Here is a 27868-nt window from a genome sequence, read left to right as displayed (position 1 = left end):
CGAGTTTCTTTTGTACATCACATTAAAAAAACATTAGTAACGGGAAGAATTTGCGAATTTTGTTTTCAAAAATAGACGAACAAAATGTTATTCTATCTAAAGCTAGAAAGTAAAAAGAAGCTAGACGATAATATCTATTCTAAAGAGAAGATGATAATGTTTTTCCATACTGAGAGAAGAGCTTGTAACTGTACCTAGAAGAGAGATCACTCGGAAATATCAAAATCCTATAGGAAGGAAAATATTTGATAGATTGATGGATATTCTGACTAACGGTATCTATGTATGTAGCTGTCATGACATGTCTGTGTGTTTTCTGATTTGACTAGCATTGAGTTGGATATTGATTGAGATTTAAGAAGAGCTTGTAACTGTACCTAGAAGAGAGATCACTCGGAAATATCAAAATCCTATAGGAAGGAAAATATTTGATAGATTGATGGATTTTCTGACTAACGGTATCTATGTATGTAGCTGTCATGACATGTCTGTGTGTTTTCTGATTTGACTAGCATTGAGTTGGAAATTGATTGAGATTTCAAAAGAAAGAGACTTTATCAAATTAAATCGAAGTTGAAGAGACAAAATAAAATTCAATGGAACACTCTATGTATAATTTTTCCAAACTCCACTCTCTTTATTGTTTTTATTACTTCATTTGCATAAAAAGAACTCATTATTTTATGTGTTTATTTTATAACTTTTTTTTAATAACAGTTGAAACTTTTTATAGAACTTTGGAAATTCGTGAACAGTGGATCGATATGAGTGCTGAAAGCTCCCCTGGATGTTTTGTCAACCATCAAAAATACCACCTCAGAGGGGATAACAAAACTGAAGGAAAGATCTGAGAACGCGACATACACGGAACATTTGCTGAACATTGCCAATGCGATTCCAATCATCAATCAGTTTGGACCGAAAATCACTGAAATTAGAGACCAAATCCAGTTCATTAAACCAGGTAAGTGGTGTATTAGGGAAGTATGTATGTATATTCAACAAATCCTATATAAACCATGAGTTCCACATATGAGTCGTCTACTCGTATGAGAATGTCTATGTATGTGAACAGTGACGAGTTTCAAGAAAATGTTTCACAAAGTTTCGAAAAACTTTATATGAAGGAAAGAGTACGCCTAACTACTTGTTCAACTAAATACGTTACGGTTTGTTCCATGTTTTATTTTACAGGAACTAAATGGTGTGGTACTGGAGACATAGCTCGGGATATTAGTGACACAGGTATCTTCCATGATATTGACTCTTGCTGCAGAGATCACGACCTTTGTCCAGAGAACATTGTGGCTAAATCTACCAAGTACAACCTTACCAATGACGGTTCGTTTACGAGGTGAGTAGAATCAATGTAATGTCTTATCGTCCCGAAATCGAAGATAGGACGATAGAAGAGAAGGAAACGAACTCTATCTGTTCAGGATAAAGTTTGCCTCAGACTTGAATCGAATCCGCGACCTAGCGCTTACGAGACGTAACTAGGCTGGTAGAGATTTATTCTTCAAATATACGAAAAAAAAATACAAATTTCTTGACACCGCCGGGAATCGAACCCGGGTCTCCCGCGTGCAAGGCGAGCGCAGTGACCACTACGCCATGGGAGCTGATAATATATGAAAAAGAAAATCTAATAATCCCTACAGATCGAGTTGTGATTGTGACTTCAACTTCTACAAGTGCCTCAAGGAAGCAGCAAATCCCCTGGCTATTGAAGTCGGAATAGCATACTTTGATATTCTCAAACCGATGTGTTTCCGGTTCGATTTTCCCAGGATCGGATGCAAGAAGTTTTTCGGGTAAGTAAATTTTGATTAATATTTTCCTTCAAAACAATTAATATTTAACTGGTGTCACAGTATAACTGCTAAGGTTTTTAGTGACGGGGGTTTTACCCATCGGTTGGCGACAAGCCACCTGCCTCATTCTCACCTAGCCTTAGTGGGGTTGGGAAAAACCAACAGTACGCGATTGCCGAGATGGTCACCGATCCGAATACTAACCACGCGCAATATTGCTTAACTTCAGTGATCTCTTGGGAACTGGTGCATTCAACGTGCCATCACCGTATAAGGCGTCAGTATCAGAGGTGGAGGCGTCAAGTCAGGGTCGAGTGGATTGGAACACATCACATGCCTTCAGGCACACACCATTTGTCAAGGGTTTAGGCATTGCCTTGCCCTTGGGATCAATTTAATTTGGAGAAACCCATTTACTGATGAAATTTGTAATGAAACCTTCTCCATCTTTCTGTTTCAGTGATACAGAGCAATGTGCCGAATTCGAAATGGATCTCACCAAAGCTAAGAAATGGCAATGGTTAGGCATTGCCTTGCCCTTGGGATCAATTTAATTTGAAGAAACCCATTTACTGATGAAATTTGTAATGAAACAATAAGCTTTATCTACTGAACATAGCACAACACATCATTGTATGTATGTAGCTTTTGTGTGGACATAGGAACAACAACATTACTTGTCACATCACACATTACCAGTTAAATAAATACCTACTCCCATCATTTGTCCACAAAATTTCCTATGGGACTTGAGCTGCGGTTCCATTGAGTATGTAGATATGATGTTTAGTATATGACTATGCCAAACTGAGGAGAGTGAGATAGAGGCATGATTAAAATTTCAAGCTAAGAAATGGCAATGGTTTCCAAGCCCTTCGTTTGCTTTATGACAATTAAATAAAAAGGCCAAGAGATTGGTAAGGAAGCTGTATTGTACGTAGCTGACTTGAAATGTAAATATTTACTTGGGATTGGACATTTATGATCTCAAATGTCCCATCGAAAACCTACATAGGAATATCTTTAATAGACTGAACATAGCACAACACATCATTGTATGTATGTAGCTTTTGTGTGGACATAGGAACAACAACATTACTTGTCACATCACACATTACGAGTTAAATAAATATCTACTATTCTACTCCCATCATTTGTCCACAAAATTTCCTATGGGACTTGGGCTGCGGTTCCACTGAGTAAGACTTGATATGCTGTTTACTGTTTAGTATTACATCTCTATGACTGTGCCAAACTGAGGAGAGTGAGATAGAGGCATGATTAAAATTTTACAACAACATTACTTGTCACATCACACATTACCAGTTAAATAAATACCTACTCCCATCATTTGTCCACAAAATTTCCTATGGGACTTGGGCTGCGGTTCCACTGAGTAAGACTGGGTATGCTGTTTAGTATTACATCTCTGTGACTATGCCAAACTGAGGAGAGTGAGATAGAGGCATGATCAAAATTTCGTTACAGATTCATTGTAAATAAATAAAAGAATAAGGAAAGTAAAGAATGAAATGAATAAATTGAGGAAAGTATCTAAAATGCAAAATACATTATATTACGCTCATTGTGTAAGTTTTTTTTTTATGATTTATATAATTGTATTTACCAGTGCACAGAAATTATTTATCATTGTCTTTTCTAATGAATGAATTCATAAAAAAGAGTATAATGAAGAAAGAATGGTATACATAAATAGGTAGGTAGATAATTCGTTGTACTTTTCGATTAACTACCTATGTATGTATATTTGATTGACCACATAAATTGGATCTAAGGAAATTTTGGGATTAACGCCTAGAGCTCTTACTAATCTGGGAGTTCAAAACTAAGACCATATTATTAAAGAGTAAGGGGGATTAGCTCTCTTAAAACCAAGACCAAGGAAGGATGCTTTGAAAAGCAAGACTAAGGAAAATTTGCTTTCAAAAAATTACAATGTGACAAGCTTCAAGCACCCATGGTATAAACTTTAGCATGTCACAGGGAATGTAATTTTTCATAAAATAATATTTCAAGTTCCCTTTTTCCCCCGAATAACTTTTTTTTCGGGAATGTAATTTTTCATAAAATAATATTTCAAGTTCCCTTTTTCCCCCGAATAACTTTTTTTTCGTCTTCTTCTTCTTCTTCTTCTTCAGTATTTTTACAACCTGAAAGCTTCAAGACAAATGAAAAATCTACAAAGACAGACAATTCTGAAACACTCATTATTTGGCTTCAATTTTTCCCCCCAAAAGGGATTTAATTCGCTTAGTTTTTTTTTCACCAAATTTCCATTTAGCAACCCAAAAGGGCTTTAATTCGCTTAGTTTTTTTTTTCACCAAATTTCCATTTAGCAATAGGTAACGATATAGGTATCACATTTTTGTCACGCAAATAATAAAAGTAATTGAAAGTAATATGGCATTCTTGTAAAATCGCTCGTTTGGGAAAGCTCTTTTTATCATCATCTAATTTTTATTAAAATTAGAAAGTTAATTTCAATTAATATGGCATTCTTGTAAAATCGCTCGTTTGGGAAAGCTCTTTTTATCATCATCTAATTTTTATTAAAATTAGAAAGTTAATTTCAATCTGACAAGCTTCAAGCACCCATGGTATAAACTTTAGCATGTCACAGGGAATGTAATTTTTCATAAAATAATATTTCAAGTTCCCTTTTTTCCCCGAATAACTTTTTTTTCGTCTTCTTCTTCTTCTTCTTCTTCTTCTTCTTCTTCTTCTTCAGTATTTTTACAACCTGAAAGCTTCAAGACAAATGAAAAATCTACAAAGACAGACAATTCTGAAACACTCATTATTTGGCTTCAATTTTTCCCCCCAAAAGGGCTTTAATTCGCTTAGTTTTTTTTTTCACCAAATTTCCATTTAGCAATAGGTAACGATATAGGTATCACATTTTTGTCACGCAAATAATAAAAGTAATTGAAAGTAATATGGCATTCTTGTAAAATCGCTCGTTTGGGAAAGCTCTTTTTATCATCATCTAATTTTTATTAAAATTAGAAAGTTAATTTCAATCAATTTCTCCAAATGAGACGTCGAAAACTTTTAGCGAAAATTTCGAGGAGGCTATACAAAGGTATAGAAAGTGGTAATTATTCAGAAGCCACTACAATGAAAAAGAAAACTATTTTTTGTCTTTAACCTAACCCTATAATAACACTGGTCACTGATCAAATTGTCAAAGCTTCTTTTTGTCTTTAACCTAACTCGTGACATAGGAGTCAATGCTTCGTAACGAGGAGGATAGCTTTGGAAACGGAGGAGTCCCCAACACTACAGGAACATGGAGGAAGTATATGGACAGAACCCTGTGTCGCCAGATCTTTGGTGAAAACATCAGCCGTTACGGATAGAACATTTTTGTTGTAAAAAATCTTCGGAAATTTTCAATTCAGCGATGTGTTGAAAATCCTCACCGTCAGAATCACCCCATAACAGAATTTGACAACTCTTGAAGACTCTGGTTACGCTGTTTTCCAATTGAGTTCACTATTGTTTTTCAGTAATTTCGGAGAGGAAACATGTGACGTCTTCTAACCACGATAGAGGATAGAGGTAAGTAATACTTACTTGAAGAGGCAGTCAGGTACAACCAATTTGAAAAATTGACGACTGGTCATGTTTTGGTTATCGTATCCTACAGGCTATTCTCTCAATTTAATGTCTCTACAATGTGTCCGGACTGTCCGGATTTTTTTTTCATTTACTGAAATTACTGCTGATCATTCAACTGTTTCACATTAATACGTATTTTCCTCACCACCTCCTCCTCTTCTGTTCTTAGTGTTTTAGTTTTTCATACATTGAAATTCTGACTCGGTGCCAGCGTAATGGCAGAATCTATACTAAACAGCAATAATGAGATTTTTTGTCACTAAAAATAATTACACAATTTTTCCCTTTCTCTCCTTATTCCTCCCTCTCTCCTACTTAATTTCTCTTTCTCTGCTAGCTCTTAAGCAGTAAACTTGCTTCTACTGCTGTACAAATGGAACAATTTTTTGAAGAGGTTTGATAGAGGGAACTGTAACTACTTTCCTCTTAATTTATGAACAATTGAAACCCCCATCATTAAAGACCTTAGTATGTAGTTATACATACAGTGACGGTTAACCTATTTCAAGCAATCAAATCTAAACAAAGCCCTGAATTAAATCGAAGTTGAAGAGACAAAATAAAATTCAATGGAACACTCTATGTATAATTTTTCCAAACTCCACTCTCTTTATTGTTTTTATTACTTCATTTGCATAAAAAGAACTCATTATTTTATGTGTTTATTTTATAACTTTTTTTTTTAATAACAGTTGAAACTTTTTATAGAACTTTGGAAATTCGTGAACAGTGGATCGATATGAGAGTGACAAGAATATTTATTGAGAAAACCAGGGAGATCTCGCTGTAAAAATGGCACAGAATCCCTTATTTCTTTGTATAATTAAACATTCTTCATGGGCTCTCCATAAGTCTTATAACATAACTCAACAAACATTTTGTTTAATTGTTATTCTTGTTGTATGGCCGGGGTGGATTTATATTTACATTTAGTAAAAGCTCATGCCTTTTCTCGCTATAACAGAATATTAAATGAAGCTGAAAAGTCTGAACATTATCATTTTATGAATGTCATTTCTCAGTCAGGAATCATTATAACGTGTAATCTTAGAACTTCATTGGACAAATGGACAATTATTAATTTACATTTTCATGTTACATGACATTTCATCTTTTAAGCAGCCATAAAACTTTTTTTCTCTAACGACGGATAAAAAATAAAATATTATATGTGGTTCTAATTTCATTTCATATCTTTCACTTGCAATGAAGTTATAAAATTACAAACAAATTGCAGATCCTTTTATTTAAACTGTTCTAATTTCATTTCATATCTTTCACTTGCAATGAAGTTATAAAATTACAAACAAATTGCAGATCCTTTTATTTAAACTTTTTTTTTCTACAGAACTAGCTTTTGTTTGTTATTTCCAAGAGAAAAATACAATATTATAAAGGATATCATTTGGAGACAATATTTCCAACAACAAAAAAAGGAGTAGAAAAAAGAAAACTCACAGAATTCAACAAGATAAGAGCATACTTTAGAGAAGACACGTTGAAAGAAGGTCACATACTACGTGACATAAAGTTAATTTCAATCAATTTCTCCAAATGAGACGTCGAAAACTTTTAGCGAAAATTTCGAGGAGGCTATACAAAGGTATAGAAAGTGGTAATTATTCAGAAGCCACGACAATGAAAAAGAAAACTATTTTTTGTCTTTAACCTAACCCTATAATAACACTGGTCATAGTAGAAGGGTGATAGAAAGTGATGTGCTACTCACCGGCCGCAGCTGAGGCAGGACTAGAGTACGGATAGGACTCGAACCCGTTCGCATACTGGCCCTGATATTGCCTCACAGCCGCCGCAGCTGCAGCGGCTGCTGCCGCGGCATTTTGATACTCGTAGAATTGCGAGGCTGCCGCGGCGAGGGATAGATGGCTAGGTGGCAGAGACACAAGGCCGGCGGGGCTACCGGCCGCAGCTGCATGTGTGGTAGCTGCGGCACTCAGATACGGGGACTGGTACACGTAGCTCGGCTGCAGGCTGAAACATAAAAGAGGCGGAGAGATTTGTAATTTATTGGTCGAACGAAGGGAGTTTTATTTTCTGTCCAATTAGACGCTTTAACCATGTACATAACAGCAGCTATAGGTAGCTAGTTTTTTTTTTTCAACTGAGATAGTTTTTAAACTGTCGGGGTCGGTCGTAGAATATCATACAACGGAAAGATTACGTTATAAAAGGAGAGTTATCACAACTCTACGGCTCATTACGTCTTCTCTTTCATAAGTAAAACTTGAAAAGTAAATTTAATATCCCTACTTAGTAGATTTTCGCTATAAAAAAAGTTTCAAATGAGTTTTAAAATAGGACATCTTGACGGGAGAGATCGGGGAAGGGACGAAAAATTCCATAAGAAGGAGAGTTATCACAACTCTACGGCTCATTACGTCTTCTCTTTCATAAGTAAAACTTGAAAAGTAAATTTAATATCCCTACTTAGTAAATTTTCGCTATAAAAAAGTTTCAAATGAGTTTTAAAATAGGACATCTTGACGGGAGAGATCGGGGAAGGGACGAAAAATTCCACAAAAGTCGAACTGAGACCTCTCACGCCTAAGGTACTTCCTCACATCCGACTCATGATATTATTTTGAAAACGTAGTGTGATGTTCCATTCAAATTTTTCAAAACCTACAGTACAAATTAGGTATATGAAATAAATTAGGTATATGAATAAAATTAATTAGTTGATTGTTACAGCCTGCGTAGGAAGATATTAGAAGGGTAAATGATCAGCTTAAAACAATGAAAGCTATAGGTATAAAAAAACGGAAAAACGTCAATATTATAGATTTAATTTCAAACATAACATAATAATTAGACATTAGGAAATCATAATAAATACACACGAGAACTAGATCAGTAGAATATGTTCCAGAAACAGAGGTAATGCCCTAGCTTAGCATCTGGAATACAGGCTATTATGTAAGGAGAGATTCAGTTTCGTCATGAGATTCAGTTTATAGACTGTCGCTTAGGAAAATATGTCCCATTTTTTTGTAAAAAATGGTGGCAAATGGTGGCGAAAGCAGTGTGTTATGCCCTCACATGTCACACTGGGGAATAGTTCTCCTATGATAAATGAGACATGAACGGAGAGCGGCATAAATTATTTCCACCTATGTAATGTTTCTATGTACGTGGCGTAGCTCCGTTAGACAAAGAAAAGCCATTTTAGAAACGAAAAACATACATAGCGGTACATAGGTATGAATTGTACATGTACACCGAACTGTGTTCGTTATAGGGAATTTGTATAACGTACATAGATGTGTTCGTATTTTGACATCAGTTAAGTGCCAAACATTGGGTTATAGGGGATAAGAAGTGACGTATGTAATTTTCGGTGTAAAGATTTGGCCCAAGTAAGCCCTTCCAATCTGTGTACTTTGTTAGGCGTTGAACCTTTGCTGGAAAGACGTTTGGTTAAAGTCTACAAAGAAGTATCTGACAAAACGGCCGTTTCGTCAGAGCCAAGAATAATGATTTGGATTTGGAGCAAATTTTCTCACATTATGTACATTCCCGTACAATCCAAATTCCACCCATACGTCTTTTCCGCTATCCTGTATTGTTTACCAATATTTTAAACTGAAAACTATATGTAGGTATTTTATTTATTTTTGTTTGAAAGAACTGCCTTAACTCTTACATGTTGGTCGTCACATGGAGGTAGATATTATTTTATTAATTTCTTCAGCATTTATCATAAACTAGTGGTTGACCCGTCCTTTGTACGGGACCACCACACACACACAAATACACCCCCCACACACACCACACCCATCACACACATCCCATCACACCACACCCACCACCAACACCGACATCCACCACACACCAAATCAACCACACAGCACACAACACACACACCACACCCACTCGCACGCACACACACACACCACCACACACATCCCACCACACACACCACCAACACCCTTCACACACATCCACACACACACAGCACACACCACAACACACGAGCACACACACACACACACACACACACACACATACACATCACACCCACATACACACACCCATCACACACACACACACACAACACCAACCACCACACCACACCCACCACACACACATCCATCACACACACACCATCACACACACACACCCATCACACACATCCACCACACGACACACACCACATCCACTACACACATTACACAGACACACTGGTCGCGCTACGCGCTCCCCTGACATGTCTCACAGAGCATGCATAATAGGCATAACTTTGAACCGCCTGAGCCATTTTTGAATCCAGGATGAAATGTGATAATTTTAAGTAGCCTATGTCACCCCGAGTACTCTTCCTAACAACAAAAAAAATTTCATCAAATATCGGTTGAGCCGTCTTTCTCGTGAAAAGAGGACAAAAACGGATTATTAGGCCATTTTCTTCACCGCGTTTGAACGCGCCGCCATTTTGAATCAGGATGGAATGTGAAAATTTCAAGTAGCCTATGTCAACCCGGAGTACTGTTTTAACACCACAAAAAAAATTTTCATCAAAATCGGTCGAACCCGTTTTCTCGTGAAAAGAGAGACAACCAAAGGTCTATTTAGGCGTAAACAGACAGACATACACACATACAGACAGACAGACAGACAGACAGACAGACAGAAAGACAGAGACAGACAGACAGAAATTTTTCTAATGTGATTTTTGGAATCGTGGATGCATAAAGGAGTAAGAATAACTAAAAACAATTTCACGATTCTATAGCCAATGTACAGGACAAATCTACAATTTTATTTATATAGATAAGAATATATTCTTGTTTGGTAGGTACCCTATGTAATCTATGTATATTCTTAATTTATTAACATTATATTTAACAAAGATTAAGTGTAGTAAAGTCTACTTCTTATCATCTTCAGTTATCTTTCGTCCCACGATTTCATAAAAAAAAAAAAAAAAAAATCGGCTTCCGAAAAAACTCGTTTCTTATAAAATTTTCATCTATCTTCCTCTTAATTTATGAACAATTGAAACCCCCATCATTAAAGACCTTAGTATGTAGTTATACATACAGTGACGGTTAACCTATTTCAAACAATCAAATCTAAACAAAGCCCTAAAGATATTGTGTCTGGACTTTAGGACTGAAGTGGGGCCGTCAAAAAAATGTGCTGGGTGGACAGTGGACATTTTGCGCAATCCTACACGATATAATTAGTACAAATAGTGCCTATGGCGGAGAATTTGATAACAGGCCACCACTTCCAAATTTATTGTACGTAATGCGACTTGAATACGTTCAACCCTTAATCGCATACGTGATTGGAGGTTTGTACTTTTGTCCGAATCGGATTCACTAAAAAAAAAAAAAAAAAAAAAAAAAAAAAAAAAAAAAAAAAAAAAAAACAGGTACCCAAAGGGCTGGAAATTATTAGGTAACGCGATTTCATCTGAACGCCACATTTCGTCATTACCTAGATATCTACATACATAAATACTTTAGGAAACATCTGGAACAGGACACTGTATGGAGCGGCTCCATAAAATTCCGACATCGTTTTTTTACGGTCACCCTAATGGAGCCATAGAGCAATTATACTAAACAAAATATAAAGTTGGGTTGTACAGGGTTAATTTTGAAAAATTAATTAATTTGTTATTTGACCTTGTAATTTTAATAACATTTGAGAAGTAGGTATGTACAATGTACATAGTAAAAAGATTTATTTGCTGATGTTGACAAGAAAGACAAACAAAGATTCATTATGGCCTTTCTATGGGACATGGAGACACTTATTAAAATCACCTCCTAAATTTAATGTTAATCTATTTTTTATTTAATCTATTTTTCTTCTATAAAAATAAATGTTAGTAAGTAAAGATAAGCCTACCCAAGTAGGTAGCTACCTACATACATACACATTATACATGGTAAATAATATAATAAATATATAGGTATGAGCCCATTTATCATAAATTTAAAATTAATGTAGGGACCTATACGTCGAACTGAGACCTCTCACGCCTAAGGTACTTCCTCACATCCGACTCATGATATTATTTTGAAAACGTAGTGTGATGTTCCATTCAATTTTTTCAAAACCTACAGTACAATATTGTGGTATATTATTATGTACCTAGATTATATCAATAAATTAGGTATATGAATAAAATCAATTAGTTGATTGTTACAGCCTGCGTAGGAAGATATTAGAAGGGTAAATGATCAGCTGAAAACAATGAAAGCTATAGGTATAAAAAAAACGGAAAAACGTCATAATATTATAGATTTAATTTCAACATAATAATTAGACATTAGGAAATCATAATTAATACACATGAGAACTAGATCAGTAGAATATGTTCCAGAAACAGAGGTAATGTCCTAGCTTAGCATCTGGAATACAGGCTATTATGTAAGGAGAGATTTGTTTCGTCATGAGATTCAGTTTATAGACTGTCGTCTAGGAAAATATGTCAAAATGGTGGCAAAAGCAGTGTGTTATGCCCTCAAGAGCATGTCACACTGGGGAATAGTTCTCCTATGATAAATGAGACATGAACGGAGAGCGGCATAAATTATTTCCACCTATGTAATGTTTCTATGTACGTGGCGTAGCTCCGTTAGACAAAGAAAAGCCATGTTAGAAACGAAAAACATACATAGCGGTACATAGGTATGAATTATGTACACCGAACTGTGTTCGTTATAGGGAATTTGTATAACGTACATAGATGTGTTCGTATTTTGACATCAGTTAAGTGCCAAACATTGGGTTATAGGGGATAAGAAGTGACGTATGTAATTTTCGGTGTAAAGATTTGGCCCAAGTAAGCCCTTCCAATCTGTGTACTTTGTTAGGCGTTGAACCTTTGCTGGAAAGACGTTTGGTTAAAGTCTACAAAGAAGTATCTGACAAAACGGCCGTTTCGTCAGAGCCAAGAATAATGATTTGGATTTGAAGCAAATTTTCTCACATATGTACATTCCCGTACAATCCAAATTCCACCCATACGTCTTTTCCGCTATCCTGTATTGTTTACCAATATTTTAAACTGAAAACTATATGTATTTCTGATTTGGATTTGGAGCAAATTTTCTCACATTATGTACATTCCCGTACAATCCAAATTCCACCCATACGTCTTTTCCGCTATCCTGTAGGTATTGTTTACCAATATTTTAAACTGAAAACTATATGTAGGTATTTTATTTATTTTTGTTTGAAAGAACTGCCTTAACTCTTACATGTTGGTCGTCACATGGAGGTAGATATTATTTTATTAATTTCTTCAGCATTTATCATAAATAAGAATATTCTTGTTTGGTAGGTACTTATGTAATCTATGTATATTCTTAATTTATTAACATTATATTAACAAAGATTAAGTGTAGTAAAGTCTACTTGTATAATCTTCAGTTATCTTTCGTCCCACGATTTCATAAAAAAAATCGGCTTCCGAAAAAACTCGTTTCTTATAAAATTTTCATCTATGTTCCTCTTAAGAGAGGAAATAGAAAGGAAGGAAGAAAAATTGTTGTGCAGTTTTGTTTAAATTCCTGGCAAGGCACATGATTGTTTTGTGTTGTCGAGCTCCTTAGTCTAGATGAGAGTGAATCAACCTATATCTGACGAGAAGTCAACGTCACTGCAGACGGGCGTCCTGAAGACTAGCGGCTTGTGCAGCTGCGGCTTGTTGATAAGGACTTAGACCTGTGAACGCAGCAGCGGCTGTTGTGGCGGCAGAGGTTTGAAGACCTGTCTGAGGTAGAGTGGCGTATGTGTAAGGAACATAGCTAGCAGCGCCTGCAACAAAACCAAATACAATACATGAGTTGAATATTAGTACTTAGTGCCCTTCCTCCGATGTATATGAAAAATCTTGTAACTTTACTAAGGGTAGTTTGTTGCAATATCCTAATATGTATGTAGTTATTTCACTTGTAGCTTGTAAACTATCTACAATATGTAGGTATCTATTTTTGCATATCAGGAACGGACTTCCAAAGGCCTGCTGTTTCAGGGTCCACTCAGCCTCGCAAATTGAGAAGCTGTTTTAAATTCTTCTCACACCTCTATCAGTAGCAGATACAAATCTTGTTACATTTCCTCCCTCTTCCGTTCTGTCAGGCGTCTCCTAGCTAAGGCTCATGTTAGGCTTCATCCTAATGGCTGTCATAAGTCATGCAGACACACAATATGACAGCTCAGATGCATAGCAATTTGTTTTGTTTTTATCTATTCTGCGCTTTTTCCCCAGGTTTTGCTTTCAGGACAATTTAATGGGTATGGCCATGTTTTCTCAGGTTGATTCTTTCATTAGAGTCCCCATTTTGAGAAGAATTTTAGGTTGAAGTATTCCATATTCTTGTTGTACTTGTAAGCTAAATTAATCAGGTTCAATTACGGGTTTTTGGTGTGTTAATCTGGTATCGAATCTCTGCATTCTCTGCTAATTAGAAGACAATTTTAAATGTTATCTTTTGGCATTTCACACATTTCGACTCCGACATTACATTTCCTATTTGACAACACCACTACCCTATCTGTTTCTGAACACTACAACTGTAGATATCAATACCCACGCCTGTGTTTTCTGCTGTGTCAAGATACGCCGCAACATTAGTTCAATTTTCTTCCCCATTTAGCTACCTTCCCTACATTTTCTCTTTCTGTTTCCTGAAATTTTTCCCTGTGTAATCCTTTTATTTGATACGAAACTTTCATATTTGTCTTTTGAGAGGAAATTGATGTTTTCTACTTAGTTTGTCGTGGCGCACACAGAAATTGATGTCAGGGAAGAGAGCTACAGAAATTACTTTGAGCTTTTTTTTCTTCATCCATGTTTGTCATATCCTTATTTCACCGCAACGTATTTTGTTCTCCTCCCATTTCCTTTGGAAAACCGAAGTGTAATCTCTTTGTGTGTATTACGCCATACCGATTTCCTTTTCTTTAATATAACTACGTATTGTAGGTAACTCCTGGTTTTCTCTTTTTTTATTTTTCTAATAACTTTTTCACTTTCAGCAAGTTTTATCGTGATTTCATTGGTACAGTCGTAGTAGCAAAACAGTAGCTACCGACTGGTCATGTTTTGGTTATCGTATCCTACAGGCTATTCTCTCAATTTAATGTCTCTACAATGTGTCCGGACTGTCCGGATTTTTTTCTTTTTCATTTACTGAAATGACTGATCATTCAACTGTTTCACATTAATACGTATTTTCCTCACCACCTCCTCCTCTTCTGTTCTTAGTGTTTAGTCTTTCATATATTGAATTTCTGACTCGGTGCCAGCGTAATGGCCGAATCCATACTAAACAGCAATAATGAGATTTTTTTGTCACTAAAAATAATTACACAATTTTTCCCTTTCTCTCCTTATTCCTCCCTCTCTCCTACTTAATTTCTCTTTCTCTGCTAGCTCTTAAGCAGTAAACTGGAGACTAGATTTTTTTTTTTTTTTTTTTTACTTTATACAAGAAAAAATAAAATTGTATGCATGTTTTAATTTTAAATTAATGAATATTATGCAGGTATTGTTACCTATGTAAAAGAAACATGTTCGAATTAAGGGAGGGGGCGAAATGAATTGTAATAATTGTACCTTTTTAAACTTTTTAAGGCAACAGAAGAGTGAAATGCTTCTTTGTCAATGCTACAACATAGAAAGAATGCTAGATTCAGTAGTTTTTCTTCAAGTGTAAGAAACTAGAGTGTGGATACCTTTTACTTTTCTAACTAAAAATCGAAATGACAAATGAAATCTAAATAATAATAATAAAATAAATCAAATTCCCTGTAATTTTTAAAAATTCTCATTTTATTACATTTACGTTTAAAAAGATTATAGTTCTTTAAGCATTGAAATAGCTACCAACTAGTTATCTCCATCCGATAAGAGGTGTTATAAGGGATCTATGTCAAAGACGATTTCAAGATTTCAGTAGTAGCGGATAATAACTTTTCAAAACAATATTGGAGAGCAATAAATTTCTCGAAACATATACCTAATCTATAAACTTAACTGACACAAACAAAAAGATATTTTTTGAAATGAGATAAACACTCGAAAGTTGTGTTGGGAAACAAAAATGTTTGGATTTTCGTTTCATAGTTTTAAAGTTTAAAACATGAAATGAGTGATTTATTAGTGTTAGTGAAGTTGAATAACAATGCATTACTCCTGTCTCTGTCTGACTCGTTTGAATAGTAACAGTTGACTGAACATAAATTTGTTTTGTTTTTATCTATTCTGCGCTTTTTCCCCAGGTTTTGCTTTCAGGACAATTTAATGGGTATGGCCATGTTTTCTCAGGTTGATTCTTTCATTAGAGTCCCCATTTTGAGAAGAATTTTAGGTTGAAGTATTCCATATTCTTGTTGTACTTGTAAGCTAAATTAATCAGGTTCAATTACGGGTTTTTGGTGTGTTAATCTGGTATCGAATCTCTGCATTCTCTGCTAATTAGAAGACAATTTTAAATGTTATCTTTTGGCATTTCACACATTTCGACTCCGACATTACATTTCCTATTTGACAACACCACTACCCTATCTGTTTCTGAACACTACAACTGTAGATATCAATACCCACGCCTGTGTTTTCTGCTGTGTCAAGATACGCCGCAACATTAGTTCAATTTTCTTCCCCATTTGACTACCTTCCCTACATTTTCTCTTTCTGTTTCCTGAAATTTTTCCCTGTGTAATCCTTTTATTTGATACGAAACTTTCATATTTGTCTTTTGAGAGGAAATTGATGTTTTCTACTTAGTTTGTCGTGGCGCACACAGAAATTGATGTCAGGGAAGAGAGCTACAGAAATTACTTTGAGCTTTTTTTTCTTCATCCATGTTTGTCATATCCTTATTTCACCGCAACGTATTTTGTTCTCCTTCCATTTCCTTTGGAAAACCGAAGTGTAATCTCTTTGTGTGTATTCCGCCATACCGATTTCCTTTCCTTTAATATAACTACGTATTATAGGACCTATACATAGGACATTACCTATGTAGGTATTTAACATTATGTACCTAAGTAGTTGGCACAAACATCGACAAGTCTAGGAGTAAAATAAATTCTACTTCTCATTAGAATATACATATGTAGCAGGGTGTCTACCAAAATGGAAAAATAAAATTCCCTGACTTTTCTCGGTTTTCCAGTCCATTTTTTCCAAATTTCCAGTCTACTATTTCAAGATTTTCCACCCTATTCCCCTGCGTCACAACAGATTTTATTTTTCTTCAAGTAATGTTCCCAAGCCTGTTCAACATTAGGTCTCCAATCTTTTTTCATCCCACTAGGGTAAGGGCTTAAGTCCTCCATTTGCACATGGAATAACTGCGCCGCATTTTTTTTTTTTTGTATTTTTTCGGTCTACACATTCACACATCCTGGGGGATGAAGGTTAACACGAAACCGCAGGCGAAAGTTATGGTTTTATCAATTATTTGCGGTAAAAAAAAGAGCTGAAAAAAATCTGCGTTTGCTTCAGATCGAACCCATAACTGCGAATATCGCGAACAAACCGCGGATACTGCGCACAAAACGCGAATACCGCGAACAAACCGCGGATACCGCGAACAAACCGCGGATACCGCGAACAAACCGCGGATACCGCGAACAAACCGCGGATACCGCGAACAAACCGCGGATACCGCGAACAAACCGCGGATACCGCGAACAAACCGCGGATACCGCGAACAAACCGCGGATACCGCGAACAAACCGCGGATACCGCGAACAAACCGCGGATACCGCGAACAAACCGCGGATACCGCGAACAAACCGCGGATACCGCGAACAAACCGCGGATACCGCGAACAAACCGCGGATACCGCGAACAAACCGCGGATACCGCGAACAAACCGCGGATACCGCGAATCCTCCCCTCAACCCCTACACTTCTCCCTGAACCCTAATGGTTTTTTGTGCGAAGGTAGGGGGGCCGTCGTCAGGTGCGGTGCAAGGGGAGGTTCTGGGGTGCCGTGCAAAGGCCCCGGGCCGGGAGGTTTCTTCAGACCCCGTTCAGAGCTCAGTCTCTCTGTTCTGTTTCAGACGAAGGTTTATCTGCCTCCCTTTCTCCCTCTGTGAGTATCTCTCAACTATGTCAACATGATTTTTTTTTTTTTCAACAAGAGTTTCCATTAGAGTATTTAAGATGACCAAGGAGTCTTTCCTATGTAACTTTTCACGAGAAATCAATCGGTGTACATGTAAGGGTTCTAGGAATGATGGTTCACGAAATATGCGCTTGTAACAAGCCAATATCAAAAAATTTCGAAAGTTACATATATCCACAGCCTGATTCCCTCGAATTTGCCATCAAAAATTTTGTCAAAAGAGAACGAATGTGCCATCAAATTCATTACAAGTACATACGAGTATTGTTTATCCCCCCCCAATACGTTTCTATAGAACACAAAATTACAGCGCCGCAGGCAAAATTTTTGCGAGAAAATTTAAGTAGCCCCTTCAAGGTTGCATACTTTTTTTACTGACCAAAAATTCTTTTTCAATTTTTTAGGCTTTTTTAAATTTCCCCTAATACATTTCTATAAAACACAAAATTACAGCGCCACAGGCGAAATTTTTTCGAGAAAATATGAGTTGCCCCTTCAAGGTTGCATACTTTTTTATGGACCGATTTTTTTTTTTTTAGACTTTGAAAAATTCCCTGACTTTTTGGATTTTTGTCAATTTTTTGAGAAATTCCCTGACTTTTCCAGTCTCCGTGGAATTCCCTGACAATTCCCGGTTTTCCAGTCTGGTAGACACCCTGATGTAGGCACTTAGATGCCTATGTTACCTACCAAAGTAGATTATTTTTGTCATTTAACATGGGTGCCAGTCATCTCACTTTATACTTTTTCACTCATTCTGAGAATACTAGAGATATTGGAAATTTAACCACATGAGTCAAAAGTGAGATAAGCAATGCAAACATTTCGATCTCATTGACCGATCCAAAGTAAAGGACAGTTTTGTATTTTGCACCTTGAACCCTGCAAATATGAAATTTTAATAGATGTAGGTAGGTTATTTACTAAGATTGTTTTTTTTTTTTTCTAAAATTTACCCTTTTTGGGTGAAAGCAATGCAAACATTTCGATCTCATTGACCGATCCAAAGTAAAGGACAGTTTTGTATTTTGCACCTTGAACCCTGCAAATATGAAATATTAATAGATGTAGATAGGTTATTTACTAAGATTGTTTTTTTTTTCTAAAATTTACCCTTTTTGGGTGAAAAAAAACTACACTTGATTTCTTAAATATTAATTCTTTATTTTTTCATCTTTCTTAAAGGAAATTGAAAGCGGCATTCAAACCATGATATCATCACTTTCCAAATATTTTTACAAGACTTGTGAGGAAGATCAGTCGTTAAATGGGAACACAACATACAAGGAAGAACAGAAAACATTGAATATAGAAAGTATCAAAACTACAGATTTTCTAAGAAAATTACGTAAAATAGATTCCACTGAAAACATTTTGAATTTAGTCCAGGTTACTGAGTACAAGAAAACTCCGCGAAGAGAATCAAGACAAAGTAAAAGTAAAAAGAAACTGAAAAACATCAATACTGATCCAGAGAAAGATGATAAAGTTCTTGAAAACACAGGTTTGAGTACAGTGACTGACACTACCTCTAGAACTAAAGAGCAAAGTGAGTGTGACAATATGGCAAATCCTACGAAAATATCCCGTAAAGAAAAAGGAGAAAACATCAACTTTTTGAGTAAACAAGATGACAGAACGAGCTCCTACGAATCAGTAGTGAATGAAATGCCATTAGAACGAAAACCATCTAATGAACATATTCCAATCCTTTTGGCTCAATCAAATTCAGAACTCAAAAAAGAATTGAACGAAATCTCACAAAATCCCCAGCAAATAAAGAAAACTCAGTCAGGGGAAGATATATTTTTCATAGATTCTTCATGCTACAATTGAACGAAATCTCACAAAATCCCCAGCAAATAAAGAAAACTCAGTCAGGGGAAGATATATTTTTCATAGATTCTTCATGCTACAGTCCTTTCAATTTGAAATGTAAACTGATGGAAAAGAAAGATAATCTTGTCCTATCAACTAGTAAAAGTGACCTTAAAACAAATATTATACCAAGTACTAGTAAAAGTAATCTCGGTGGATCTTCAGTTCAACCAAAAGTATCCAACAGTTTTTTCGAATTCAAATTTAGAACAGAAATCGATGAAGCAGAATCAGAACCAATCACAGATCGTTCTAGTAAACTATGTGTTGACTCGGAGTCATTAACAGAGCTCATGAAAAAACAATTGAGCAGTGTATCCTTGGAAAAGAAATTGTCAACAGATGTCAGTTTAGCAAGATTGAGTTCAATACCAAGCATACCAAGTAGTAGCGAGTATACAAATAGCGGACTTGAGACTCCACATAATTCTTCAAAAATAGGGAATTCCGTCGAGAAAATAGTTAAACAAATAAATTTGCAAGCAGCATCAAAAACAGATATACGAGATAAAACAGATAGTGATTTTGAAGAGACTGCTGTTTTATTTACGAGGGAATCAAAATCCAACGATAGTATTTATTCAAAAAGGCTTAATTTGGAAACTTCAAAAATACCCATTTTAACAAGACTTGATAATGTCATTCATCCAGTCCAAACTAAACTTGAAGAAACATTAAATGACAACGACCAAGCACGAGTTCAAGTTAAAGAAACTTCCAGTTCTGAAAATACAACTAGCCTTCAAGGTAAAATCGAAAACATTCCAAAAAGCTCAAGAAACACTCAATCATCACAAGAAAATCGCTCGACAGTTAACAGAAAAATATCTTTCATTTCAAAGAAATCAATACCAGTATTTCCATACAAAAGGTCTTTCACACACCAAGTCAGAGTTAAACCAGAAAAAACAGGTGAATTGTCAAGTTCTAGAAAGCGGCCAGATTTGACTCGAAATTCAACAAAAATAACAGTACCACGGAATGATAAACAAAATCAACCGAAGATGAATAATATCAAATCAAAGCTGTCCATCTTTAATTCGGGTCTGAGCTATGACAGAAGCCAAAGAAGTAGTTTTATAGCAAACCCCAAGAGGCATTTTATTAAACCAAAGGAAACATCTTCACGATTAATAAATCCTGGAATCAGTTATATTAGATACAGGAGTTATTCGTCTTTGATATCTCAATCAAAACATGAAGACAACTCAAAAGGAAATAAAAATGCATCACAAATCTCAAAAAGAGATAATTCGAGTCACATCAAACCTGAGAGCAATGACAGTCACAAAACTCTCAAAGCAAAAAGTGCAACTCCCAAAAGGCTTCAATTGAGGGATCAGAAATCAAAAGAAAATAAGGCAAGTTCCTAACGATGTAAAGGGATGATTAAAAAGTGTAAAAAAAATAATAATAATAATAATAATGCGGTTTAACATCTACCTATAGTAGATGAAGATTTCATCTTAATATTAATCTATTTACCTAGGTACTAATCCTAGACATTTAATTGTTTCAGAATATGTCAATTGTCACTAACATGATTATCACTGAGGTATCAGATAGAGGAGAATGTGAAGAAACCAATCTTAATAATCAAATTGACACATGTAAAGCATTAAAGGAAGAGATTATGGTCAATATGTTGTGTATGAAAAGCTGTAAAAGGAAATTCGTGCATTTCTTGATATTGAGGTGACGTTGAGAGATTACAAATTAAATTCTCAACAACTTAACCTTTCCAAATAAAAATTCAAACGTCAAACAAATAGCCCTTGAAGGAAATACAATCAAATTTGGGTGAAAATCACGTACTGATGTGTCTCAATAGAAATCAAGGTTTTACTTTTCAGAGAGGCAAAAGCATTTAAAGCTTTAGGAAAGTGAAAGCAATTTTAAGAGTAAAACAAATGTTCGAAGACTTTTGGGAGGGATGATGTTTTCGGATTAAACTAAAACGTTGAAAGATTTAAAAATAGGTAGGGATACCTACCTACTTTTTGAAAATTACATTTTCTCTTTCTCGGATTAAACTAAAACGTTGAAAGATTTAAAAATAGGTAGGGATACCTACCTACTTTTTGAAAATTACATTTTCTCTTTCTTTTTTTTTTCTCTCGTTTTAGGCCACAAAAATTTAATAAAAATTTATACTTTCTTTTTGTTGTGGGGTTCGTGCATCAAAAAGGGGAAAATAAATTAATTAGTTTTTTATTACACGTGTTGGAAACTTTTTTTTTCCCGGAGAACAGGAAAAACAGAAGTCGTAGAAAGGAACGAGGGGAAAAAGGTGAGTATTTGCCATATTTTATGTTTTAGCATTTAGTGTAACTTTGAGAAAACTTTTGTAGAGCTTTTAGAACGAACGAGGGGAAAAAGGTGAGTATTTGCCATATTTTATGTTTTAGCATTTAGTTTAACTTTGAGAAAACTTTTGTAGAGCTTTTAGAATCAAATTGAACTTACGAGTAGATGGTCAGGTTAAAATGAAAACTTTAGACCGTAGGTATTACTGTAGAAAAATATTAGCAACCACGCATCGGGAAATGGTAAAGTCGCTACCGTTGGCCACTATTTTAAAAAGAATTTCTGATTCATACTGATTCATTTAGAATGTTTTAGAAATATCTCTTAACTCCTTCAGTGGGAGGTTATTGCACATTATAGGTATAAGGGATCGATCATACTTGAGATGAAACAAAGCATATTCCGGAAATGAAAAATATTTTCCAGGAAAAAGAAGGACTTTTCAAAAATAATAAGCAATTATTAAATGTCAGAACATGCTGGCTTGACATCATCAACAGATTTAATAGCACAGGTACATCCCCTGATTATACTTCTAATACTGAGAAGAAAAAAAAAGACAACATCGGAAAATCCTTTCAAATTAATTAAAAAATTCTTCGGCTTAACAGAATGACATTTAATAAGAGCCGTATAAAAAATTAGAACAAGCTGGGGCAAATATTAGAAGGGTTTAGGTAAATATGATAGAGGAGAGAACAACAATGGAAGGAGATAAAGAGAACCGTTTATCTCGGATGACAAGTTTCTATATAGTATATATGTAAACACTACCTACGTAGGTACCTACCTATATGATAATAATAGTGCTTATTTTTACTGCTCGCATAGGACTGATAAGTCCCTTTACTCCAGCAGTAGGCTACTACTATTATTGTGGTCAAATTCTCAAATTATATTGAGGATAAAATTCCATACCTCGGCTGGGATTGAACCCACGCCTTCCTGTTAACCAGTCGAGCGCCTTGACCACTACACCACCACAGAATACTCGGAAAAACAGTCAAATTAGCAGATACAAAACGCAAAAACCAAAGAAAACGATGTGATCACATCAGCAAGAGCCAGAAGAATTTCTTTTTTCATGGTTGGTTACGTCCCACGCAATGTTGCCAAGCGTAGGGCACATTTCTAAATTTGAATCTCATTATTTTTCCCGCGCATACTTTGGTGACGAATTTCTTAGAGAAGAAATACTTTTTTTAAAAAAATTCTTTTCGTATTATTTATTATTTTTGACGATCTTTACGAAAAAAATACATTTGGACAGTTATATTTTTCATGAGAATCACCAATTCATATTCCATCATTTTTCTCATACGCCAAAATAATAACACAGATCGGATACGATAGGAATTTACATGAAGAATTTCCAATTTCCTCAAATACAGTACAAATATCTGTCTTGTCGAAAATAAAATCTAAATAATAATAAATATTTTAATAACAAAAAAAGAGTTAAGTATTGATAAGTAGAGAACCAATAACTACTTCTTTTAGGTCCTTAGGATACCATCTAACTTTGCATTGAACTTCCTTCCAGGATAAAAGAGACAAGTTTATCCCTAATACCATTAAAATTGGACCAGTAAAAAGAGGGACCCCCCATCCCTCGCTTCTCAAAAAGAAAAACAAGTTAATTGCAACTTCTTTGATTTATTTCTCGTCATTTATTTTGCTTTGGAGTGAGGGCTGGGGGGTGGTGGTCTTGTTTTTCGCCCTTCTTTCCACACGAAAGTTGATTTTTTTTCTTCAGGTAAATGTTAATTACCGCCTTCCTTCCTCGTGTTCCTTCATTTTTTCCTTAAAATAAATATAATGAAAGAAAACAAAATCTCAATTTTCATAACAGTTATTATTGATGTTCATTTTGCTTACTCTCAAGTAGTCCAAAGTAGCAAAGATGACGAGTGAAATTCCTAACATGGTGAAAATCCTATCAAACAAAGATAAAGGTAAAATGATCGATAAATAAAAGAAAACAAAATCTCAATTTTCATAACAGTTATTATTGATGTTCATTTTGCTTACTCTCAAGTAGTCCAAAGTAGCAAAGATGACGAGGGAAATTCCTGACATGGTGAAAATCCTATCAAACAAAGATAAAGGTAAAATGAAAGCTAAATAATTAATTAATGTAAACATAGGAAGTAAGGAGCCGGAAGGTTCACGTACCTACAATACAATAAAAGCTAAAAGACAAACAAATTATTGAAATACATTCCCCTATTCAATTAACTTTTGATTGTCGAATGTAGGATACTTAGCTATAGTTTTACAGAGTTATCCTACCTATGTAACTACATAAAATTTAATCCATACCTAATCAAACGATGAAGCTGTGTGAGGACACTCTATGACTAAGAATGAAATTTTGTTAGCAAAAAATGATCAAGGTTGCATACTTTTTTATGGACCGATTTTTTTTTTTTTAGACTTTGAAAAATTCCCTGACTTTTTGGATTTTTGTCAATTTTTTTGAGAAATTCCCTGACTTTTCCAGTCTCAGTTTGTCATATCCTTATTTCACCGCAACGTATTTTGTTCTCCTCCCATTTCCTTTGGAAAACCGAAGTGTAATCTCTTTGTGTGTATTACGCCATACCGATTTCCTTTTCTTTAATATAACTACGTATTGTAGGTAACTCCTGGTTTTCTCTTTTTTTATTTTTCTAATAACTTTTTCACTTTCAGCAAGTTTTATCGTGATTTCATTGGTACAGTCGTAGTAGCAAAACAGTAGCTACCGACTGGTCATGTTTTGGTTATCGTATCCTACAGGCTATTCTCTCAATTTAATGTCTCTACAATGTGTCCGGACTGTCCGGATTTTTTTCTTTTTCATTTACTGAAATGACTGATCATTCAACTGTTTCACATTAATACGTATTTTCCTCACCACCTCCTCCTCTTCTGTTCTTAGTGTTTAGTCTTTCATATATTGAATTTCTGACTCGGTGCCAGCGTAATGGCCGAATCCATACTAAACAGCAATAATGAGATTTTTTTGTCACTAAAAATAATTACACAATTTTTCCCTTTCTCTCCTTATTTCTCCCTCTCTCCTACTTAATTTCTCTTTCTCTGCTAGCTCTTAAGCAGTAAACTTGCCTCTACTGCTGTACAAATGGAACAATTTTTTGAAGAGGTTTGATAGAGGGAACTGTAACTACAGAGGTCATATCGTCCCGAAATCGAATAGAGAAGGACAGGATAGGAGAAAGCCAGCCATTCCGCGAACAAACCTTATTTGTTTAGGATAAAGTCCGCACCGCGTGGGAATCGAACCCGCGACCTAGCGCTTACAAGGCAAGCTAACTAGGCTGGCCCAATAGAACCAGTCAATCGAAATTCTCGATTCCCGATCTGAAACCATCTTCTTACCGAGGAGCCACACAAATTTTTCACTTTTACAAAATTTCCCAGTAAAACCGTCCTCACATTGAATGCTCAAGTCTGATTGAAATCCACATCAGGTATCTAGTACCTTCTACCTTTGAAATCGGTAAATTTTATAGATATTTGTTCAGAATTAAATTTAATGTATTTATCTACATATGTGTGTTATGCGATATTTTCAATGTGACGTCTTCTAACCACGATAGAGGATAGAGGTAAGTAATACTTACTTGAAGAGGCAGTCAGGTACAACCAATTTGAAAAATTGATCACATAAATTGGATCTAAGGAAATTTTGGGATTAACGCCTAGAGCTCTTACTAATCTGGGAGTTCAAAACTAAGACCATATTTTTAAAGACTAAGGTACTGAGAAGAAAAAAAAGACAACATCGGAAAATCCTTTCAAATTAATTAAAAAATTCTTCGGCTTAACAGAATGACATTTAATAAGAGCCGTATAAAAAATTAGAACAAGCTGGGGCAAATATTAGAAGGGTTTAGGTAAATATGATAGAGGAGAGAACAACAATGGAAGGAGATAAAGAGAACCGTTTATCTCGGATGACAAGTTTCTCTATAGTATTTAGTATATATATATAAAATTAATATACCGGTAGGCATGTGTTGTAACAGGTACATTATTTAAGTTTTAATTATTTGAACGCATTCTTAATTACAGGTGTTTTTATAATTTTCCTCAATAATATATGTAGAGAGAAGGTTTGGGTCTGTATAGAATAGATCTTTTATTCATTAAACTTCTGACAGTGAAGCATTTACCCAGGCGTCGAAAACGTGCAAAGTATGCTACTTCAATTACAAAGGTCCTGGATATAAACCACAGGAGCTATGTCAGTGAGATTATGGGAAAAATAAACGAGTACGAGAAAAGTATACAGAAGGTCTATAAACTGAAAAACGATCTGATCTCAAACCCCAAAAATACTCCATCGAAGAACATGATCAACCTATGTTTCCTGAATGACGACACAGTCAATATCATATCAAAAGTGAATGCAGTAGAGAAAATACAATTGAAAGAACGTCTCGCAGATCCTGAAAGCTACGTGAACAATGCAACAGAAAAAGTAAAGGAGGAGCTGAAGAATTATTATAACTTTGTTCAAAGCAAAATTAGGGAAGCCTATTCGGAAAATCGTGGTATGAAGACAACAAACGTGAATGAAACTTTGATAGATACCGAAAGAGAGCTAGAACTAAAGAATCAGGAGATAGCCAACTCTGTTTGTGGAGCTTTGAATTTTATAGCTGATGAAAATCAAAGCTTAAGTCAGTATTGTAAGGAACTTATCAAGACAAATGATGAGTGTAATGAGAAATTGATGGAAAAACTAATTTGGTAAGTAAAAGAACAATGGATTTTATTGAGTGATAAATGGTTTTAAAATGAAATTTGAATCAGGATATACCTAGAAAAAATAATTTAATAATAACAATAAAGAATACAGCTTTTCATGATGATTCAAAACAAATTTGTTTTGCAGGTTGGAAAAAGAAAATGAAAACTTGTCAATGCAAATATTCAATTGGAAAAAGAGTTCAAGCTCAAATAAAACAAGGCTTGATGATTTGTTAGAAGAAAAGAAAAAGGATGGACAGATAAGTGACATAATGAAAATGTACAACGATATAGAAATGAAAAACAATTATCACGCACAACTAGTGGAAAATTTCATGAAGAGTGTAAAGATGATCGAGATTAAAATAGAGCATCATAGCAAACACCTTGAATCAAAAGCGGAGAAAACTGCATCTCAAATGGCTATAGCTGAAATGAAGAGGACGTCACTAGAGGAAACAATAGAACATTTAAAACAAAGGCTGGATCATAGTCAAAGAGAATTTCAAGAGCTTACGAATAAAGTTAATGAATTCCGTAAAAACATTTTTAAACTGAAAAATAAGAACAAAGCTCTAAGCAAAGAACTGATCAAATACAAGTACCCTGTCCATCTAGAGAAGAACATTCAGAAAATGATAGCACTAAGAAACTTGTTAGTCCGCACCAGTGAAGGTGCATTACCTGTCCAAGATACACATCTCCTAGATATTATGAGAAGTATTGACACTGATGAATACTTTCCCATGCTAGACACACCAAGCAGCTATGTAGATAGCTTTCATCAAATGAATTCCATTTCCACGACCTCCAATGAACTGTTAATGAGAAAGTCGACTCATAACACTCTTGACATTCAACCAACTCCTTCAACTACAAAAACAACACATATCAGAGATCATGGCGAGTCTTTGAGCAATGTTCAATTTTCAGTCCGTGATATTTCTCCTGTTGGCTCCGCAAACATTATCGATTACAATCTATTCGGATGATTTTGAGAATTATTGCCTTCATGTAATTTACAATTATTATTCGGATACCTACACAAGATCATAAGTTAGTTCACTATCTTCTACCTTTACAAATACTTATGTAGGTATTCATGTTCTCTTCTCCCATAGGAGAGATTAAGTTTCCTTGATTTATTAAATTACTATTAATTAATAACATTAGAAACGGTCTAATTAAAAAGATGATAAAAATTGAAGTAGTCCGCTTTATATAAGTAAACCAATTTTATTAAAAAAAAAGAAAAAAAAATGCTCAACAACGATAATTTTGAACAATATAAATGCCAATTAGCTATCTGTTCTATAGGTACGAGTAGAAAATACATATTTTAA

At 35.0% G+C, this 27868-nt stretch overlaps 3 protein-coding genes and 1 long non-coding RNA gene across 5 annotated transcripts in view; 2 read left to right on the top strand and 2 right to left on the bottom strand.

Moving 5' to 3' along the window:
- Nucleotides 1-768: 768 nt before the first annotated feature.
- On the top strand, nucleotides 769-2838 carry LOC103521689 (phospholipase A2-like; the record flags this gene model as incomplete). The annotated part of the gene is made up of 5 exons (XM_026832345.1): nucleotides 769-964; nucleotides 1195-1354; nucleotides 1662-1814; nucleotides 2275-2334; nucleotides 2677-2838. Coding segments are annotated over 5 exons (597 nt in total), but the record flags the coding sequence as incomplete, so codon positions are not given.
- A 2525-nt stretch (nucleotides 2839-5363) lies between these two features.
- LOC103521605 (myosin-13-like) lies at nucleotides 5364-27581 on the top strand. 2 transcript variants are annotated; one of them, XM_008486715.2, is made up of 6 exons: nucleotides 5364-5397; nucleotides 18765-19336; nucleotides 19423-20818; nucleotides 20977-21093; nucleotides 26032-26525; nucleotides 26671-27581. In XM_008486715.2, the coding sequence occupies exons 2-6, from the start codon at nucleotides 18789-18791 to the stop codon at nucleotides 27515-27517; spliced, it is 3402 nt and encodes a 1133-aa protein (XP_008484937.2). In that variant the 5' UTR covers nucleotides 5364-5397; nucleotides 18765-18788; the 3' UTR covers nucleotides 27518-27581. The 2 variants fall into 2 exon arrangements, with proteins under 2 accessions (XP_008484937.2, XP_026688100.1); XM_026832299.1 differs by having other exon boundaries at nucleotides 18765-19380; nucleotides 19467-20818.
- Nucleotides 6187-6987, bottom strand: LOC113472534. Its single transcript, XR_003394803.1, has 2 exons — nucleotides 6791-6987; nucleotides 6187-6709 (listed from the first exon to the last, which is right to left on the bottom strand). It is a non-coding gene; the product is annotated as an uncharacterized LOC113472534 (long non-coding RNA).
- Nucleotides 7179-27868, bottom strand: part of LOC103521679 (RNA-binding protein 24-like) — a 113407-nt gene continuing 92717 nt past the window's right edge. The window contains exon 5 of the mRNA XM_026832303.1: nucleotides 7179-7449. Within this exon, the coding sequence (XP_026688104.1) occupies nucleotides 7179-7449 (271 nt within the window). The remainder of the gene's footprint in view (nucleotides 7450-27868) is intronic.

This window comes from Diaphorina citri, unplaced genomic scaffold (assembly GCF_000475195.1).
Source record: "Diaphorina citri unplaced genomic scaffold, Diaci psyllid genome assembly version 1.1 scaffold76, whole genome shotgun sequence".
Lineage (NCBI taxonomy): Eukaryota > Metazoa > Arthropoda > Insecta > Hemiptera > Psyllidae > Diaphorina > Diaphorina citri.
Note: the sequence above shows the minus strand (reverse complement) of the source record. Positions and strands in the feature narration are given on the sequence as shown.

Coding starts and splice junctions, on each gene's coding strand:
- LOC103521605 (XM_008486715.2), top strand. CDS start 18,789: ATGATATCATCACTTTCCAAATATTTTTACAAGACTTGTGAGGAAGAT. Junction 19,337..19,422: donor AAAAAAGAATTGAACGAAAT/CTCACAAAATCC, acceptor ATTGAACGAAAT/CTCACAAAATCCCCAGCAAA. Junction 21,094..26,031: donor CATTAAAGGAAGAGATTATG/GTCAATATGTTG, acceptor AGTGAGATTATG/GGAAAAATAAACGAGTACGA.